The sequence below is a fragment of the Perca fluviatilis genome, chromosome 19 (assembly GCF_010015445.1).
Source record: "Perca fluviatilis chromosome 19, GENO_Pfluv_1.0, whole genome shotgun sequence".
Lineage (NCBI taxonomy): Eukaryota > Metazoa > Chordata > Actinopteri > Perciformes > Percidae > Perca > Perca fluviatilis.
The window spans coordinates 18,117,935-18,135,446 of record NC_053130.1 but is presented as its reverse complement, the minus strand read 5'-3'; the positions used below and the strand labels follow the sequence as shown (position 1 = coordinate 18,135,446).

Sequence of the window (17,512 nt, the reverse complement as noted above, 5' to 3'; positions counted from 1 at the left end):
GACCTACAGGATCCAATTAAACATTTTCACCATAACCTATAGGGCTCTACATGGTCAGGCCCCTGATTATCTTGCCAACATAATTCACTTATACACACCCTCCCAGTCTCTCAGGTCTGTCAATCAAAATCTGCTATCCATGCCACGTACTCGTCTGAAGACATGTGGGGATAGAGCCTTTGAGGTCTTAGCAAACTATAGACCTATATCTAACCTTCCCTTTCTATCCAAGATCCTTGAGAAGGTAGTTGCTAATCAGTTATGTGATTTTCTACATAGCAATAGTTTATTTGATGACTTTCAATCAGGATTTAGAAAGAATCATAGCACAGAGACGGCACTGGTGAAAATTACTAACGACTTTCTAACTGCTGCAGACAAAGGACTTGTCTCCATTCTTGTTTTACTAGATCTTAGTGCTGCATTTGACACTATTGACCATACCATCCTGTTACAGAGACTGGAACACTTAGTTGGCATTAAAGGAATCGCACTAAGCTGGTTTAAGTCCTATTTCTCTGAGCGATCCCAATTTGTTAACATTAACGATAAACCCTCCAAGCACGTTAAGTTAGCCATGGCGTTCCTCAAGGCTCAGTGCTTGGACCAATTCTATTTTCCTTATATATGCTTCCTCTAGGTAATATTATTAAGAAACACTCAATTAACTATAACTGTTACGCAGACGACACCCAATTGTATCTGTCAATTAAGCCAGATGAAAGTGGTCAGCTAGCTAAACTTCAAGCGTGTATTAAAGATATAAAATCCTGGATGACCCACAATTTCCTGATGTTAAACTCAAACAAAACTGAAGTTATTGTGATTGGACCAACGCACCTCCGAACTTCATTATCTAAAGATATAGCTATTCGGGATGGTATTGCCCTGGCCTCCAGCACTACTGTCAGAAATTTAGGAGTTATTTTCAATCAGGATATATCCTTCAATGCCCACTTAAAACAAACCTCAAGAACAGCCTTTGTCCATCTTCGTAACATTGCCAAAATTAGGAATATACTGTCTCAAAACGATGCTGAAAAACTAGTCCATGCATTCGTTACTTCCAGGCTAGACTACTGTAATTCCTTACTATCAGGTTGCTCAAATAAGTCCCTTAAGACTCTCCAGCTGATCCAGAATGCTGCAGCACGTGTTCTGACGAGAACTAAGAGAAGAGATCATATTTCTCCTGTATTAGCTTCTCTACATTGGCTTCCTGTGAAATCTAGGATCGAATTTAAAATCCTCCTCCTGACCTACAAAGCTCTAAATGGTCAAGCACCATCATACCTAGAACAGCTCTTAGTACCTTATTGTCCTAGTAGAGCACTACGCTCCCAGAATGCAGAGCTACTTGTGGTTCCTAGAGTCTCTGAAAGTAGACTGGGGGCCAGAGCCTTCAACTATCAGGCTCCGCTCCTGTGGAACCAGCTCCCAATTTGGGTTTGAGGGGCAGACACTGTCACCACATTTAAGAGTAAACTGAAAACCCTCCTCTTTGATAAAGCTTATAGTTAGGGAGTGAGGAGTTGCAGCGTCCGCCTAACCCGGCCCATCTGCTCCTCTTCGTAGTCATCAGTTTTATTTATTATATAATCAATAATATAGCGAGAGTAGAGGGAGGCAGGCCAGTACAGCCCGATCCGGCTGGGGAGAGTTCTAGCCCGACCAGGCACCTCTCTTTAACCTGCCTCTCTTAGTTATGCTATTATAATTCTAGACTGCCGGGGAATTTCCTTCCTTCCTATGACACACTGAGCTGCTCTCTCATCTCTGTTTCCACTTGTTTCCTTTTGTATGCATCCTGTCCCAGAAATGCTTGTTACTAACCTAGCTCTGGGGAGTTTACTCCCCGGAGTCCTTATGTTTCTTCTTCTTTCTTCTTGCTGAGTCCTGCTGCGTCCTGCTGCGTCCGCCGCATCCACCCATGCTCTGCAGCGCCACGTTACATCCCGCAACGCCCTGCTGTGATGTTCATATGCACAGAGTAGTCAGGATCCGGTATTGGAGACTGCACTACTCAGTATGACACGATGTGCCCTGCTATGACATGAACTTCCACGATGACCTTCGAAGTCACTGTTCCATTATCTTTAATGTGACTATTATTTGCCACTGTTCATCACACCCCCAACCGGCCCCGTCAGACACCGCCTACCAAGAGTCTGGGTCTGCTGAGGTTTCTTCCTAAAAGGGAGTTTTTCCTTGCCACTGTCGCAATAGCCACTGCTAATGCTTGCTCTTGTGGGAATTACTGTAATTGTTGGGGTTTGGGAATTTATAGTGTGTGAATTTATAGACACTTTACAGATAGAGTGTGGTCTAGACCTACTCTATCTGTAAAGTGTCTCGAGATAACTCTGTTATGATTTGATACTATAAATAAAATTGAATTGAATTGAATGCTCTACCAACCAGCATTAGGTTTGCTGAGAATGTGGACTGTTTTAAGGGACAAGTGAAGACTCACTTGTTCAGGCTAGCTTTTTGTTAGCCTATGTCTTTTATTTATTGATAATTGTATCTGTTGTATTTGTATTTTATTCTATTGACTATTTTTACCATGTTGACCATTGTCTATGCACATTGTAAAGCACTTTGTGACCTTGTCTGTGAAAAGCGCTGTATAAATAAAATGTAGTTACTTACTTACTCACACTCACACTCTCTCACACTCACACACACACACACACACACACACACACACACACACACACACACACACACACACACACACAGTGTGTGTACGGCAGATGTGAAAAATAATTACATAAGTACATCCAACTCTTCAGGCATGTCAGGCCCGGGTTAAAGATGAGGGTACATTAATTCCACAAGCTCCTGGTTTTACTCACTCCTGTTGCTGCAACAGTGCGTACCTCTCTTCACTCATAAACACACAGTTTTGGGGGATTATTTTATTTATAAAGGTTCCATTACTGCCAAGTGATACCTTGTAAATACCAGTTTGATAGCACACCAACAATTAATCACTGTCCAGCCCCAGCTTTAGTATTTTGTTTAGGTAAATGAGACTGAACACACATACAGTATATCAAACAATTATTGTGTTAGTGTATCAAACCATTAAGTTGTCATCCAGTGTGACTGTATCATGTTTCTCTCACACTCAATGGCTTTTCTGGACACTTCCCCCTTTTCTTGCTGACATTTCACATAGATTTTTATTGGCTGGGGCAATATTGGTCACACACACGTTCATTCACAACCTGCCAATGTGTGCTGAGTGACATGTTAATGGTTAACTGGTGTTTTTGAGGGAAGTGGCAGAGTTCAGTGGAGTAGGCAGCAGCAGCCATTTTAGCTGCACAGGACACTGTTTTCCCCTCAAGCATGGAGCACAGACGAGCTGACAGCTAACCATCATCGTCAACTTAACCATTTGGCTGTGAGTTATATTGCTCATTGATGTTCCTCTTGATGATTTAGTCTGTAGACACAATTTAAAATAGACAGTGTTGAAAATAGGTAACATGGTACTCTAAGCTCTATAAATACTGTCATCTTGTTATTAATAAAATGTGTCTTTACTATAGAGAGAAGCAATGTTAGTTCATGGCATTTTTGTTATAAAATGATTGAGTTTATAATCACTACTGTGGGTTTAAAAATGTGTTTCAGGTGGAAGCACAGGTGCCATGGTGACGCTGACTCCCTTGAGTGTCGAGGACCCAGACGATGGTTCCCCACTGCTGCCTGAGGCTGCGGAGGCTGCAACACCAATGCCTGTCTTTCACAGACAGAGAGTGATCACAAAGACTGACTCGATGGAATTTTTCCTCACCAGGCACGTTTCTGCAGGTACTGTATTTATTTATTGGCTCTATTATTTAATGGTATGGTCTTTTTTTTCTCTGCTGTTTAGGAGTGAGAACCTTGCCTTCAGTCTGGTGCTGCTGATCGGATGCTACTCGGCTATTCTTATTCCTGCATATCTCCCCTTGGATAAAGAGGCAACTTTCAGTGATGACAACCAACTTCCCAAAGATCTGGTACGGATACACATCTTAGTGATCATTTTGGATAATTTGATTCACTCTTACCAAACCTCTCTCTATGTTTTCCCCTTTTCTTCAGGTCTTACTAAATCGGTCAGCCTCCCTGCTGTCAGGCCCCTGTCAGCCTCGCTGGTGTCTGGACCACCTCAAGACCCTTTCTTGTTCTGCAGGCCTACTAGACATACCTGTGTTTGTGCAGAAGGACAGGCCTGTGTCCTGGGATCTGTCCCCTCCACTGGGGCTCCAGGGCAGCGAAGATCATCTGGCCCTGGCTCTTGCAGCTCTGCCTCAGCCTGGCTTGCCTCAATCACTGAGGAGTGAAGGCAGCTGCAGGCGATGTGTGGTGGTGGGCAATGGAGGGGTTCTTCATGGGAGCCATCTCGGATCAGATATAGATCAGTATGACATCATTATCAGGTATGTACACCATCGTCAGACTGACACAAGTGTTACGACCCCACCTCTGCAGTGCAGGGGAGGTTCCTCCTACAGAAAAGAGGAGGGTCGTTAGTGATTGGAGCCACCTGGGCTCAGTGTATTTAAGCTGTTGCTAATTTTCAATTCAATTTTATTTATAGTATCAAATCATAACATAAGTTATCTCGAGACACTTTACAGATAGAGTAGGTCTAGACCACACTCTATAATTTACAAAGCCCCAACAATTCCAACAATTCCAGTAATTCCCTCAAGAGCAAGCAGTGCGACAGTGGCGAGGAAAAACTCCCTCTTGGGAAGAAACCTCGGACAGACCCAGGCTCTTGGTAGGCGGTGTCTGACGAGCCGGTTGGGGGTGTGAAACCCCCAACCGGCTAACCCCTCTGTTTTCTCTCTCTGCTCCTCCAGGTATGATCTGGTTTTGTTTGTTCCTTTATAGTTTTACTTAGTTTCCACTCAGTCATTTACACACATACAGATTCACTCACCCATGCACTTTACAGACACCTTACATTATGACATTATCACACCGAATTCCTTTTTCTTTGTTTAAAGTTAATAGTTTTTGATTTACAATAAAGTATCTTTTGTGATTGGCCTATACCGATTGTTGGTGTCCCCTCATTTTTTGCCACAGGCCATGAGCCGGTTTGTGACACAAGTGGAAGGATATATTTCTAGTGTGATAGACTGTAGTGGCCATTTTTAACCCGTGCTGATGGACTTTTCCCACAGCAGCTACAATTTGAACGAGGTTAAGGAATAAGACTTGAAGAAAAAAAAACTATCAGCAAAACACAATCAATTTCATACATACATTTTCATCTGTGTTACCAGGCTAAATAATGCTCCAGTGCCTGGCTTTGAAAAAGATGCTGGTTCCCGCACAACCATCCGCCTGATTTATCCAGAGGCAGCACCTCACACCGCAGAAGAGTATAAAAAGACCACCATGGTTGTTTTGGTGGTCTTTAAGAGCCTGGACCTGGACTGGCTCACTTCTGTCATCACCAAACAGCCTCTGGTAAGCTTACATCACAGGAACCATTGCACACAGATATGGTGTATTACATAAGCCATGAGCGTCGCAGCAAGTCATGCAGCAACACCAATATCACACCATCATGCTCGACATATCCTGTGTGGTGTTTTTAATAGAGCTTCTGGTCCAAAATGTGGTTCTGGAGGGAGGTGGTGGATGATATTCCCCTGACACCAGAGAGCTTCAGGATCCTCCATCCGGAGATTATTCACAAGACAGGACAAGTTCTACAGAAATATGCTCTGAAACAGGGAAACGTGAGTTCTAAAATGCTTTGCTCATGCTTTGTTGTATGCTTTCATACAAGACTGCATGCAAACAGGAATCCAAGAACAATCGCACAACTGGGTGGTCTAACCTGTCCTGAATAACATATGGATATGTCTGGCTCAGACGTGTATTGACTTTGCTATAAGCCTAGGAATTAAGGGAGTAAAAAATGAGCAAACACAACCTTCAGTTCAAGAGGCTAACAGGCTCATTCTATTAACCATTGCCCTTTATAATGGGTACTTCTCATAGAGCAAAAATAATGCTGAGTAGTTGGTGCTCATACTGGTTGAAAAAATAGATCAAAGAGCATTTTCTCTCCTCAAGTAGATGGTGCCAACACTAGGTGCAAGTGCAGTGGTGATGGCTTTGCAACTTTGTGACCATGTGAGCCTGGCAGGGTTTGGGTACGACACGCAGCACCCAGGTGCCAGACTTCACTACTATGAGACCATACGCATGGACGCAATGAAGGCTCAAGTAAGTTTTGATTACCAAACAGTGATACGCATTTTTAAGGGTCACAAGCCTCATTTTTTGATTTAATATGTATGGCTCATTTTTATTATCATCATCCAGGTGGTGCATGATATAAGTGCTGAGAAACTCTTCCTGAGGGACCTGGTGGCTGCAGGAGCTGTGACTGACCTCACAGGAGCTCTGAGTCAGCAGTGCAGAGGCTGATAATGTACTGAACTCTACATGCACTCCTTTTTACTGTCAGCCTGTGTGGAGTCCTCCGTCACCGTGCCCTGCTGGAAGAATCCTACACAGCCAAGACTGACTTTTAAAATGCTCACAATCCCCAGGGTTGACTGACGAGTGAGCAAATTAAAAGGTTAGACAAGCTCATGTTTGGTGAGACTAACCTTAGTATAAGTTGTTTAAATTCAATGAACTTATAACATCACCAGCTATTATATATCATATGAATGAATAATTGTGCCATCACACATGGGAACACATTCAGCAAATGACTGGGTTTTGTAAAATTAACGTAATGGTCAACGGTTCAAATAGTGCCATTTCAATTCTGCTTACAATGACTCAAACAATTGAAAGTGAGACTACTGATATTTATTGTCTCCAAAATATAATGTATATTAAAAAGGGAGCCATACAGTAATTGCATGTTTCATTCATACAAGTTAGGACACTAGCAGTAGTAAAGGCAACAATGGGCAGTATCTGAATTTATAAAAATTGATCAGCTGCAAATATTACAAAGTGAAAACAATACAGTATTACTAATAAATAGGAAACCGATCATAAATGAGTATTCAAAAATATGAGTGATATTGTCAATATGCTTCATACAAGACACATAAGTGCATTAGTGCACAACGGCGTTCTATTGTGCCAATCATAAACATAATACACAATGAAAATGATGGAAACATGAAACGCAGGCACTGGTCACAGTGTTTGTGTGTATATATATATAAAAAAAATTTCAGTTCTTGGCAATAGAACAAACAAGTACCTTGGCTACTGTGACTCAGTTCAAGTGTGTGGGTGTGTCTACAGCAGTGGGTTGCGCGACGGCTCCCACAGTTTGCTTGCCAGCTGTCTGCAGTGCTGGAGGATGATCTCAGTGGGGATGACCCCCAGGTGAACTGTCAGCAGCTCGTAACACTTCACCACCTCACCCTGGTGATTCTTGCTGTAGTACCGCAGCAGCTTCCTGCAGGACACATTACTCTTTATACTCAGCAGAACTCCCTTTTGAAATAATCACATCTCCTTCTGTCATGCGCTGTTGTTTACCTGTAGTAGTCCCAGGCAAGCATCCCAATGGGCGCAGATTCATCAGGTAGGATGGGTATGTCCCCTGCCTCTAACTTGTAGCCCTGATTGATCAAATATACAATTTATATGATGCGATTTTACTTTGACAGTATTCCAGGGTGCTAAATAGATTTTTGTGTTATTACTGGATAAAATATGACATGCCAACTTACAGTTTCATTTTCAAACCAGAGGAAGTAGCAGAAGTAGAAGTCTCCATCGCGCAATGTGACAGTGGAGTAACCCTTCTGGAGATAGCGCCGTGTTGTGCTGACCAGGCTCCACACCTTCAGGATGGATGAGTAAAGAGAAAAATTAATTTAAGTAAAAGATGAGCATAACTATCAATGTAGTGAGCATCCTAAGGAATACTTCAAATCATTGGGAAATCTGCTTATTTGCAGAGAGTTCTCGGTTATCTGTACAGTAAAAATGAAACTGGAGACAGTTAGCTTAGCACAAACACTGAAAAGCTCACTAATATATTGTATGTAGTTTGTTTATTCTGTACAAAACCAAAGTGTAAAAACATGAATTTACAGAGGTTATGTGCAGCAATATTTCTTGGCCTTGAGTAGTAACTTCCTCCAGAGTCTCCACAGGCAACAGTTTTCCCCATTTCCATGCTTATGCTAAGCTAAGCTAATTGACTGCTGGCTACTGCTACATATTGAGAGTGATATTGATCTTCTTATAAACTCTTGGAAAGAAAAGGAATAAGCACATTTTCTTTTTTCGCAAACTATTCCTTTGAGCAAATACATTTTACAACACATTTAGTCTTGTATTTGGTTACATTCCATAACTTTTGTGATATATTTTACAAATCTACAGATAGCATTATGTTGTAACCTAACCAATCACATCTGGAGTATTGAATTATTTAAAGCTTTAGTGCATATCATTTTGATATTTATGAACGTCTGTTACATTCAAGCCATTGCCAAAGGAGTTGCTACAAAGCTTACGTAAATGACTTGACAAGATGAACAGTTTCTGGTGTTTTAAGACTAACTAGTTTTAAGACGTGCACTTGTAGTATGCTTGACCTTGCTTTTGATGAACTGAGCCACTGGTCCCTTCCCCAGCTCAGACGTGTTGCGCTCAGTGATGTTGAGCGACGGCGCAATCATTTGGCCGGTGGATCGATCCACGCAGATAAAATGGATGAGGCCTGGGAAATCCTCCAGGTAAGTGAGATTAACTGGGTCAAGATATATACACTTAGGATAACAGTGAGTTATATTTCAAAGAATTTTCTACGTGTATGCATGTTGTTAAAATATGCATGCACTTCCAGAAACATTATAAATTCACACACAGTGTGCTGACAGGATATGACACCATGGTGATATTCCTCTTGCTTTTCACCAACAGGAAGTCCTTCCAGTCCATCAGTTTCTCTCTGGGAGAAACAGAGGGTAAAAAGAGTAGAACAGAAAGACAGTGACAAAGAATTAGAGGGAGAGAAAGAAGATAGACATGAACAATGTAGGATGTGGTTATGTGTGTTCTAAAAACTCATTCAGATTTGAAGACCAAACAACAATAGTAGTGCAAAGAGATGTTCGGCTGACATACTGCATCATGGTCTGGGCCCGTTCCTGCAGACTAGGAGAGAGACGTTGAGGAATGTTGGCTTGTCCAGATTCAATGAGAAAACATTGTCGGTATATTCCACACAGCTGGGTCTTCATATTCTTACACCATGGGATAAGACTAATAAAAAAAACATCAATGTAATAATCATTCAAAGAATTGTCCAACAGATGTGCTATGACGCATTTTGGCCAGCAGGGGGCCGCAGCAGCTTACTCTCTGTTGAACCCAGGCCCTCCTCTGGAAAAGGCTCTGTTCTTGAACTCTGTCCAGACGTTTTGTAACTGTGCAGACTGTATAGATAATAAGAGAACAAAAGCAGATTGTATCTGTCCAGGTGCAAAAACTGAAAATATTTTTCATATTAAATCACACTTCTTTTTATTATATGTGAGGAACTGACCATTTTAGCAAAAGTAACTTTTTTCTGTTCTGTGTTTTTACTGGATCTTCAGTTGATTCATTCAAATTTAGATGTTGGTAACAAAACAAATCTTCCAACAGAAGATAATTTTGTTTTATAATTTAGGAAGGTACTCAGTATGTGCCAAGAGAAAATAGGCACAGTTTGGACAATGTTAAGTGTAGTTTTTTACAGCACATAGAGGAACTAAATTGGTCTTATACTATAAAAATGTAGCCTAGATGCCAGCCAAACTTAGCCTTGCCCACAACATTTGAGGTTGGGAAGTTCGGTCTGTTCTTGATCCGTTGTGGAGCAACTATGCTCGAACCAGAGCTGTTCGGACCCATCAAATTGACAGGGCGGGCTTTATACGATGATGGACAGATAATCAACAGTAACGTAATCAACCACGTCACCAAAGACCGCTTGGGTTGAATTTGTTTACAACAAAGATGGCTGCCATCGCATCTGTTATAGAAGATATCGACAGCGCATTCATTTTAAAAGAGGAACAGAGAACCGCGATCACGTATGTATACACATTGCCACACACCCGTCCGCAAGATACGGAAACCGCCGTCTCTGCCTTTGCTCTGTCGAAGCCTGCCTTTGACTCTCCGTTGCTCTGATTGGTTGTAGGTCTATCCAGTTGAGTGCAGAGGCATTTTCTTTCCAGTTCGGTTGAAACACGCCACATAATCACAGCCCAATGGAGCAGTATCAGACTCAAGTAAAAATATATAAATGGTTTCATTGTTTGTGAATGATACTGTTTTTTTTTTAACTAGAATTTAAAGTAAATTATTCCTAGTTGTTGTGTGCTACAATAAGGATTTCCACTTGAAATTATTTTAGGATGTTATTTTACATCTTAATTTAAAAGCAGACAATTGTTGGATACACAAAATGTTGGTATTTAGCACACATAAAAACATTTACCTGTATCTCACTAGGCCCCAGGGCTTTAATGAATTTATCCAGTTTGCTCCGTACGTCATGTATAGTCGGCTGGCCTCTAGTAGCAGCAGAACCTTCTTGGCCTTCACTTAAACGCTTTTCCAGCTTGGCAAAGGCTTCCAAAAACATATACACTGACATGGCCACTGCACTGGTGGGAATCTGACAGAGACAAAAATAGATGCTTAAGTGGTTCAACATGGGAGCAAAGATGTTCTAGATGCTGTGAACACTGCATAAAACTGTAGTTAGAAATAATAAGTCCAGATAAGTGTGTCACCAGTGTGCCCCCTACTGGTCACAAAACCACAACATGTAAAGACTGACTGTGTGGTGTCCACAAACCTTAGTTAGCATCACAAGGCTAATGCCCGGCCACAGTGGCAGACAGTACATGGAGTGAGGCATCATGGGATACAGCCCATCTTTGTGTGAGACCTCTAAGAAGACTCTGCGAGGGGTTGAAGGGGCAGGTGGGGGAACTTCCAGAGCCTGCAAGCTGTCCTCTGCCATCTGAAGACATTATTATAATATCCTGTTTTGAGGTCTCATTCAAACCAAACAAATCGGTTTATTTTGCATTGAATATTAGAAATCAGAATTAGAAATACACACTGAGATATGCTCTCACCTGGACATCTGGGTCCACAAACTCAAACACAGGAGTACTTCCTCTCACTGGCTTGTCTGCTGCTGACACACAAATGAAGACAACATACAACATACTGTTGTTGTTATAATGTATTTGGGGAAACAACTGACTAAATATGAATACACAGACTCTACTGCACAACCCACCTGAACTGCTTGAGTCCCTGTCTGTAGGGGAGGGCTCTGGTGTGTAAAAACTGTCAGGACCAGAACCGGATGTACTCTCAACATCCTTCAGACAAACACGTAACATGCACAAAAACAGACAATAGGCAATCCGAAACAAGGTGAGCAACATCTTGTGGTTGTGCTGTGTGAGCGGCTGTCAGCATTTTATACCTCAGGATGTGGATCATCCGGGTCTATGTTGCTAGGATACATATTCTGTGCCATGATGATGAGAGTCAGGAGGTCTGAGGTGGAGAGCGAGCTTGCATTGCGGCTAGAAGGAGCAAAGAGACGACATACTGTAAAATGAAATCTTCAATTAATCAAAATGAAGCCTCTTCACTGACTTAGAAGCTATAAATAAGAAATAGTACAAGTAGATGTGAAAGGTCTATGGACACATCTGTACCTGGAGTAGAAGGCAAGCAGTTTGGTGTGAATCAGGATGAAGGCGTGCAGCACCTCCTCTCCTGCTCTCTCTACACTGCCATTGAGCTGCTGAACTAAACGGCGCTCTAGGAACTCGATGCACTGCTCACACAGCGTGGGGTGGATCAGCCTCTCCACTGCCTGAGAGAGATAATAACAATGTTAACCATTGCTTCCATCCTAGCTGAAGCACTGAAAGGAGACATATTTGTCCTTAAACATGTTAATGACGTGTCTCTAATGAGAAAAAGGACTGAAGGATAACTGAATAAAAGAAAAATCAATAAATAAAAAAATATACACATTACTACATTTTTGGGATAACAACCTAAATGTTAAGTTGTAACTGGTTCACTGTACAGCTAAGTAGACAGCTGTACAGACATGGCGTAAACCATGAGTTTGTCATTCCTACCTAGCATCTAATATTTTGTGGAGAAAACAATGTATAGGGAGCAGACACAATAATATTAACACCCAATTAAAAAGGGACTTTCTAGCTGTTTCTGCCATCTAGTGGTTAAAGTTTTTACATCCTAAATCTGATGGGGCAATGCACCAAAAATAGTCAGGGCTTCACTAATAAATAATGTTACTCAAAAAACAAAAACAAAAAAAAGATAATTAAAATGTCTGTTTAACAATACACCATAACGGTGAGGTTGATGGAGACAAAGACACAAACATATTGTTGAGCAAGAAAGGAAAAGACACTAACACTGAAAACATGAATAATAATTAAATATACCACAGACACATCATAACACATACACAATCATATGTGCATTATCATAACACTGACAGCTCAATAATGTCTCTGGCTTTGCTTTATTGCATACAGGAATCCTGAGGGGACAAAGATATGAGCTTGAATCTGTATCAAGGTAGCAGAAATCTACACTTTGCTGTAAAGCTGTGGCTTGTCCCCATATATATCAACAATCTGGTGAGGGAAACATTTGCAGCATAAATCTAGATTTTAAAACGGACTTTATAAAAGTAGCAATGCACTGCACCTCCACTAAGAAGCTCTGGTCGTTCTCTCGGAGCTGGCTGTATGTCTCCAGCAGGCTCTGGAGATGCTTCCACAGCCTCGCCCTTTGCTCCGTGTCCTGAGGACGCAGTCTGGTGACAAACATATCTCATATATCAACTAGATGCTGTGTTAAATCTGTCCAGTATCAAGAGGAAACACAACATAATGTCTTACTCTCTCCTGAGGAGGTTACTGCTGAGGGTGACCATGCCAAACATGACCTCAATCATCTTTTTCATCACATAGATCTTCCTCCTCAGATCACCCTCTCCCTCCTCCCCGTCTCCATTCACAGCAATGTAGAGACACTCATCGAACTGAGGAGGATACAAAATGACCTAATTAGCTTGCAGAGCCCCGTGAATAAAAAGTCAAATTAACTAAAGATGGTTGTATTAAACTGTTCTCTCTGGAATAAATATTTGCAGAAGAAAGACCTAGTAAAAGGCTGCTGACACTGAATGGACCTGAAAAATGTCACGTATATCATGTGCTGCAGGAGGACAAAGCCGGTTTGATTCCTTAACAAGACTCACATGACTCTCTCGGCTGTAAGAGAGGCACAGTGCTGTTACTGTTGGCAAAGTTCAAGAACGCAGGAATCTGGGCGCCCGGATTGCTCAGTTGGTAGAGCGGGCGCCCATATATAGAGGTTTACTCCTCGACGCAGCGGGAATCTGCTTTACACATGAAGGGATTTCAAAATAACATCAAAATATGTACTGTATAAGAACAAAATCTTATTCTTTTTATTTTTATTGGACATGGGTGGTTAAACTAATGTGGGGATTGGTGAAGGGGCTAAAACAAGCTTTTATTTTGGAAGGCAGGCGCTACCTGGTGTAGGACGTAGATATGGTTGTTTTCTGTGGTGAAGGAGGTGTAGCTGTCACTCAGCCTGTCCACCATGGTGCTGCAGGAGATAATGATGGGAGCAAACAGAGTGCTGATGCTGTCCTCGAAGGCTGGAAGCTGACCATCACGACAGAGAAAGGAAAAAATAAGTTATATAAGTAGCTACAGGAAGCCAGTTAAAAAGTGCACGCACAGTTATTTGTTGATCGTCTTCCTCCTTACCCCGTGGCCCTCCTCTTGGGACGCCCCATACTGCTCCTGGACATTCTGCTGAAATTCTGCGTCAGTCCACTGGAAGAGGACCTCAGCGCTCTCACTGGCTATCAGCAAACACTTCATCTGGACCACAGACGCACTCCTGTCCTTCTTCGCTGTAGGGGTGGGAATCACCAGAGGCCTCACGATACGATATCATCATGATACTTGTGTCACGATACGATATTATTGCGATTTTAAACATATTTCAATTTATGTCCCCAAAAGGAAACTTTGTCAACATCTGTTTTATCTAAAAAGATAAATCTCTGTTTGTTCATCTCACTTCAATTTTGCTGCAAAATGGGATAGACAAACTGTGACAAACACATATATAATAATAGATTGATACTTGGCAACTATGTATCGATACAGTATTCCCACGGAAAATATCGCGATACTATGCTGTATCGATTCTTTCCCCCACTCCTACTTCGCTTTGGTGTCCTATTTACTCTAACCACTCCATATGCATCATGCTACAATGAAAAAGGTAAAACGTATTGAGGCAAAATATATAAAATAGAGTCTGGAACATTATTTTCACACAGGCCTAGTTACAAATATATTAGCTACTGGTGGAACTGAAAGCATGGGGGAAACTTTTTCCCCACACTTCATTGCCTTTTGACCTAGAATAAACAGTATCCAAGAGCTGATATTTTATCAATGACAACCTCTGGTGAGAGCATAGATGAAAAAAGGTCAGAGACAAAAATGCCAACTGCAAGGGATAACAGGACGCTGTCATTCAAAGCAGATATAAGAGTCCACTGTACTCCCATTCACTGACGCTGATTTTCAATTGCACCTCAAGAGTTATATTCTCATTTTTCTCAAGAAAAGGGCTTTAAATGATTTATACGTGTTGTTTGGTACTGGGTCATCTTTGGAGAGCTAATGAGATTAGCCTTGATTTGATGATGAATGGGTGGCTGAGCTTTGTAAACTTGTTGCCCTCTGAAATCAGCTTACTCAAAATACAGACAAAAACCCTCAAAGACTAAATACCCGTATACTAAATCTACAATCCTTTAAATATAGTATAACGTATGTTGCACTTCTTTTTAATAACTCTTTGTAAGGTATTGGACTTTATTTACATCACAGAAAGACCCATTTGCAAATTAAATAATGATCATTAGGAAATATTGAGATTGCAACACTTCCTTAATATTGCTAACCATCAAAGTTGTGCACACAGCCTGACGAACCTTTAAGAATGCATTTGATCATGTTAACGTGATGTGAGGGGGCATGCTGTGAATTTTTTTTAAATTGAACCCAGTATTGATTACCTGATATCTGCTGTATATACTATATTGATTATACATGTACAGTCTGACATGACATGAAGATTTTCCCACAATCACATATGTAGGCCTAACTTTATGCAATGGTGGAATGTATCCAAGTAGGCTACATTTACTCAAGTACTGTACTTGGGTACAATTTTGAGGTACTTGTATGTCACTTGAGATTTGCGCATACAAAACATATGTAGAGCTTATGAAATGTTCTTCTCATAAATCAAACTACCGAACAGTATTACACGTTTAGCTAAGATAATTGCAAACTATTTTGATGAAGTGCTCATATTATGCTTTTTCCCTTTCCTTTATTGTGTTATATTGTGTACGTTATAGGTTTACAAATTGAAAAAGCCCAAAGTCCACCCCAAAGGAACTTACCATCTTCCAGGGAAAACACTGTTCACAAACTTCTCCAAACAGCTCTATTGTAGTCCAGCCTTTACTTCCGTGACAAACGTGCATCACTTTGTAACACGTTATAACGCTCATCTAGCTGCTAGAGTGGCACGCCCTCATACTCTGCTTCTCACTGGCTAGAAGTGCTTACCTAGCTACTGCGCATGTGCAACTCCCAACAAAGCTGGTACAGAAGTAAGATGCCTCACTCTGTAGCTAAAACAGACAGCTCAACACACAGGGTGAAAAGAGGAGCTGCAGCAATGTGCAGTACAACAAAAATATGGTGCTTTTGGAAGAAAAAAAATATATATAATTGAAGTCATTTTTCTTGAAAAAACAAACAAATCATGGTTCTATATTCACAAATGTGAGGATTTTCTGCTTTTACTTTTAATCATTTAGAATTTTGAACAACTATTTGGACAGAACAAGCATTGTGAAGGTGTCACCTTGGGCTCTGAGAACTTGTGTGGTAGCCTACTTTTACGTAAAAGTAAAGGTAAAGAATAAAGAATAAGTAAAGAATCTGAATAATCCCTCCACCACTGACTTAACTGTGGAGACAGATAGGTCTTTGAAATGACTACCACGGACTATAAGAGCCCGTATGTAGGTCACAGGGTTTATTTCAGCTGAAGCTCAACAATTGAATATTCATTGTTTATCATCTGAAGCTCCCGGGTCCATATTCACAGCCTGAAGTTACTTCCCCATACAAACTCTTAACTTCATTGATGCACGCGGACTGTCCATGTAGAGAACAAATGCACAGTTATTATAGTTCATGTCACAACTCACTCTGTGTTTCCTGCGACGGATGATCCCAGCATCTCAGTCCAGTGTCTCTCTTGTCCAAAACGTCCGCTGTCCTCAGCTCGCGGCTGCTGTCTCAGCCCTGAGCCTGCTTCCTCCTACAACACCGCTGCTGAGTCATACGTGACATCACCAGCAGGAAGTTTGCGCTGATCTGAAAACAGAGATATCAAGCGAAGCTATCGAGGAGCTGTCCTTTTTAAGACTGCTCTGAGTTTGTAGTAAATGTGGAGCTTCTTCTCAATGAGTTGCCTTCCTCGAGGGGCCTGGTGATCAGCGAAGCAGGAAACAATCACGTGCTGGTGCCTGAAGTGGGTCACGTGACGTGACTGAGAGGCTGTTTGGTATTTGTGGAATGCAGCTTAACGGGTGGGATTGACATTATAAAGAAATCCTTTGGTAAAATTAGTTTGGAACACAAAATACAGCAAAATCTGGAAACGCCACTACTGAAAAAAAAATTACATTTATTACTATAGATACAGTGGAACAATATGAACATCACAATAATACAAATAGAGGCCTGTGGGCTGGATATTGTTCACATAAACATTGTGTTTAATGAAATTTCAAAAAATTTCCTACAACATACATGGACCTGAATACATTAAAAAGTCCCAGCACTCAGCTCATAAATGTATACATAGATGGTTTTAAGGTAATCCCATGGTATATTATTATTATATAGAGATAAGACCTTAACAATACCCTATAAACTCGTGGGTACAATCCCACCCCACTCAAAAAAATACATTTAGTCAGGCCTTCTTTTCTTTCCGAGCATCACATTAATGGAATTCGAGTCCCCATCATATTATTCATTTAAGTGTAATGTTAAGAAATGGCTTATTGAGAACCAACAATGTCAACACTGTACTCATACTGTACCTGTATCATTTGGATTGTGTCCGCTCATGTTGTTTAATGATATGCTCAAAACTAGCCTTTCAGCTAACTTGGGGACATTTACATTTGTTTGAATGTTGATTAATGTGCATTATCCCTTTTTCAAATAAATTATTATTAAGGGAGCAACTTGTAGCAGACATACATTACATATATTCTGCATGT

At 41.1% G+C, this 17,512-nt stretch overlaps 2 protein-coding genes across 4 annotated transcripts; one reads left to right on the top strand and one right to left on the bottom strand.

Moving 5' to 3' along the window:
* The first annotated feature begins 3,067 nt into the window (after positions 1-3,067).
* On the top strand, positions 3,068-6,898 carry st3gal7 (ST3 beta-galactoside alpha-2,3-sialyltransferase 7). Of its 2 annotated transcripts, XM_039784260.1 has the most exons (8): positions 3,082-3,412; positions 3,646-3,811; positions 3,890-4,016; positions 4,102-4,439; positions 5,298-5,484; positions 5,619-5,759; positions 6,103-6,252; positions 6,352-6,898. In XM_039784260.1, the coding sequence occupies exons 2-8, from the start codon at positions 3,663-3,665 to the stop codon at positions 6,454-6,456; spliced, it is 1,197 nt and encodes a 398-aa protein (XP_039640194.1). In that variant the 5' UTR covers positions 3,082-3,412; positions 3,646-3,662; the 3' UTR covers positions 6,457-6,898. The 2 variants fall into 2 exon arrangements, with proteins under 2 accessions (XP_039640192.1, XP_039640194.1); XM_039784258.1 differs by having other exon boundaries at positions 3,068-3,412; positions 3,646-4,016.
* Positions 6,828-16,746, bottom strand: hps1 (HPS1 biogenesis of lysosomal organelles complex 3 subunit 1). 2 transcript variants are annotated; one of them, XM_039784256.1, is made up of 18 exons: positions 16,427-16,746; positions 13,884-14,032; positions 13,644-13,778; positions 12,981-13,123; positions 12,787-12,895; positions 11,751-11,911; positions 11,513-11,615; positions 11,321-11,405; positions 11,154-11,212; positions 10,868-11,035; positions 10,505-10,684; positions 9,376-9,452; positions 9,142-9,279; positions 8,900-8,965; positions 8,610-8,754; positions 7,734-7,847; positions 7,540-7,622; positions 6,828-7,456 (listed from the first exon to the last, which is right to left on the bottom strand). In XM_039784256.1, the coding sequence occupies exons 2-18, from the start codon at positions 13,998-14,000 to the stop codon at positions 7,294-7,296; spliced, it is 2,046 nt and encodes a 681-aa protein (XP_039640190.1). In that variant the 5' UTR covers positions 14,001-14,032; positions 16,427-16,746; the 3' UTR covers positions 6,828-7,293. The 2 variants fall into 2 exon arrangements, with proteins under 2 accessions (XP_039640190.1, XP_039640191.1); XM_039784257.1 differs by lacking the exons at positions 6,828-7,456; positions 7,540-7,622; positions 7,734-7,847 and having other exon boundaries at positions 8,705-8,764; positions 8,882-8,965.
* Between the last annotated feature and the right edge of the window lie 766 nt (positions 16,747-17,512).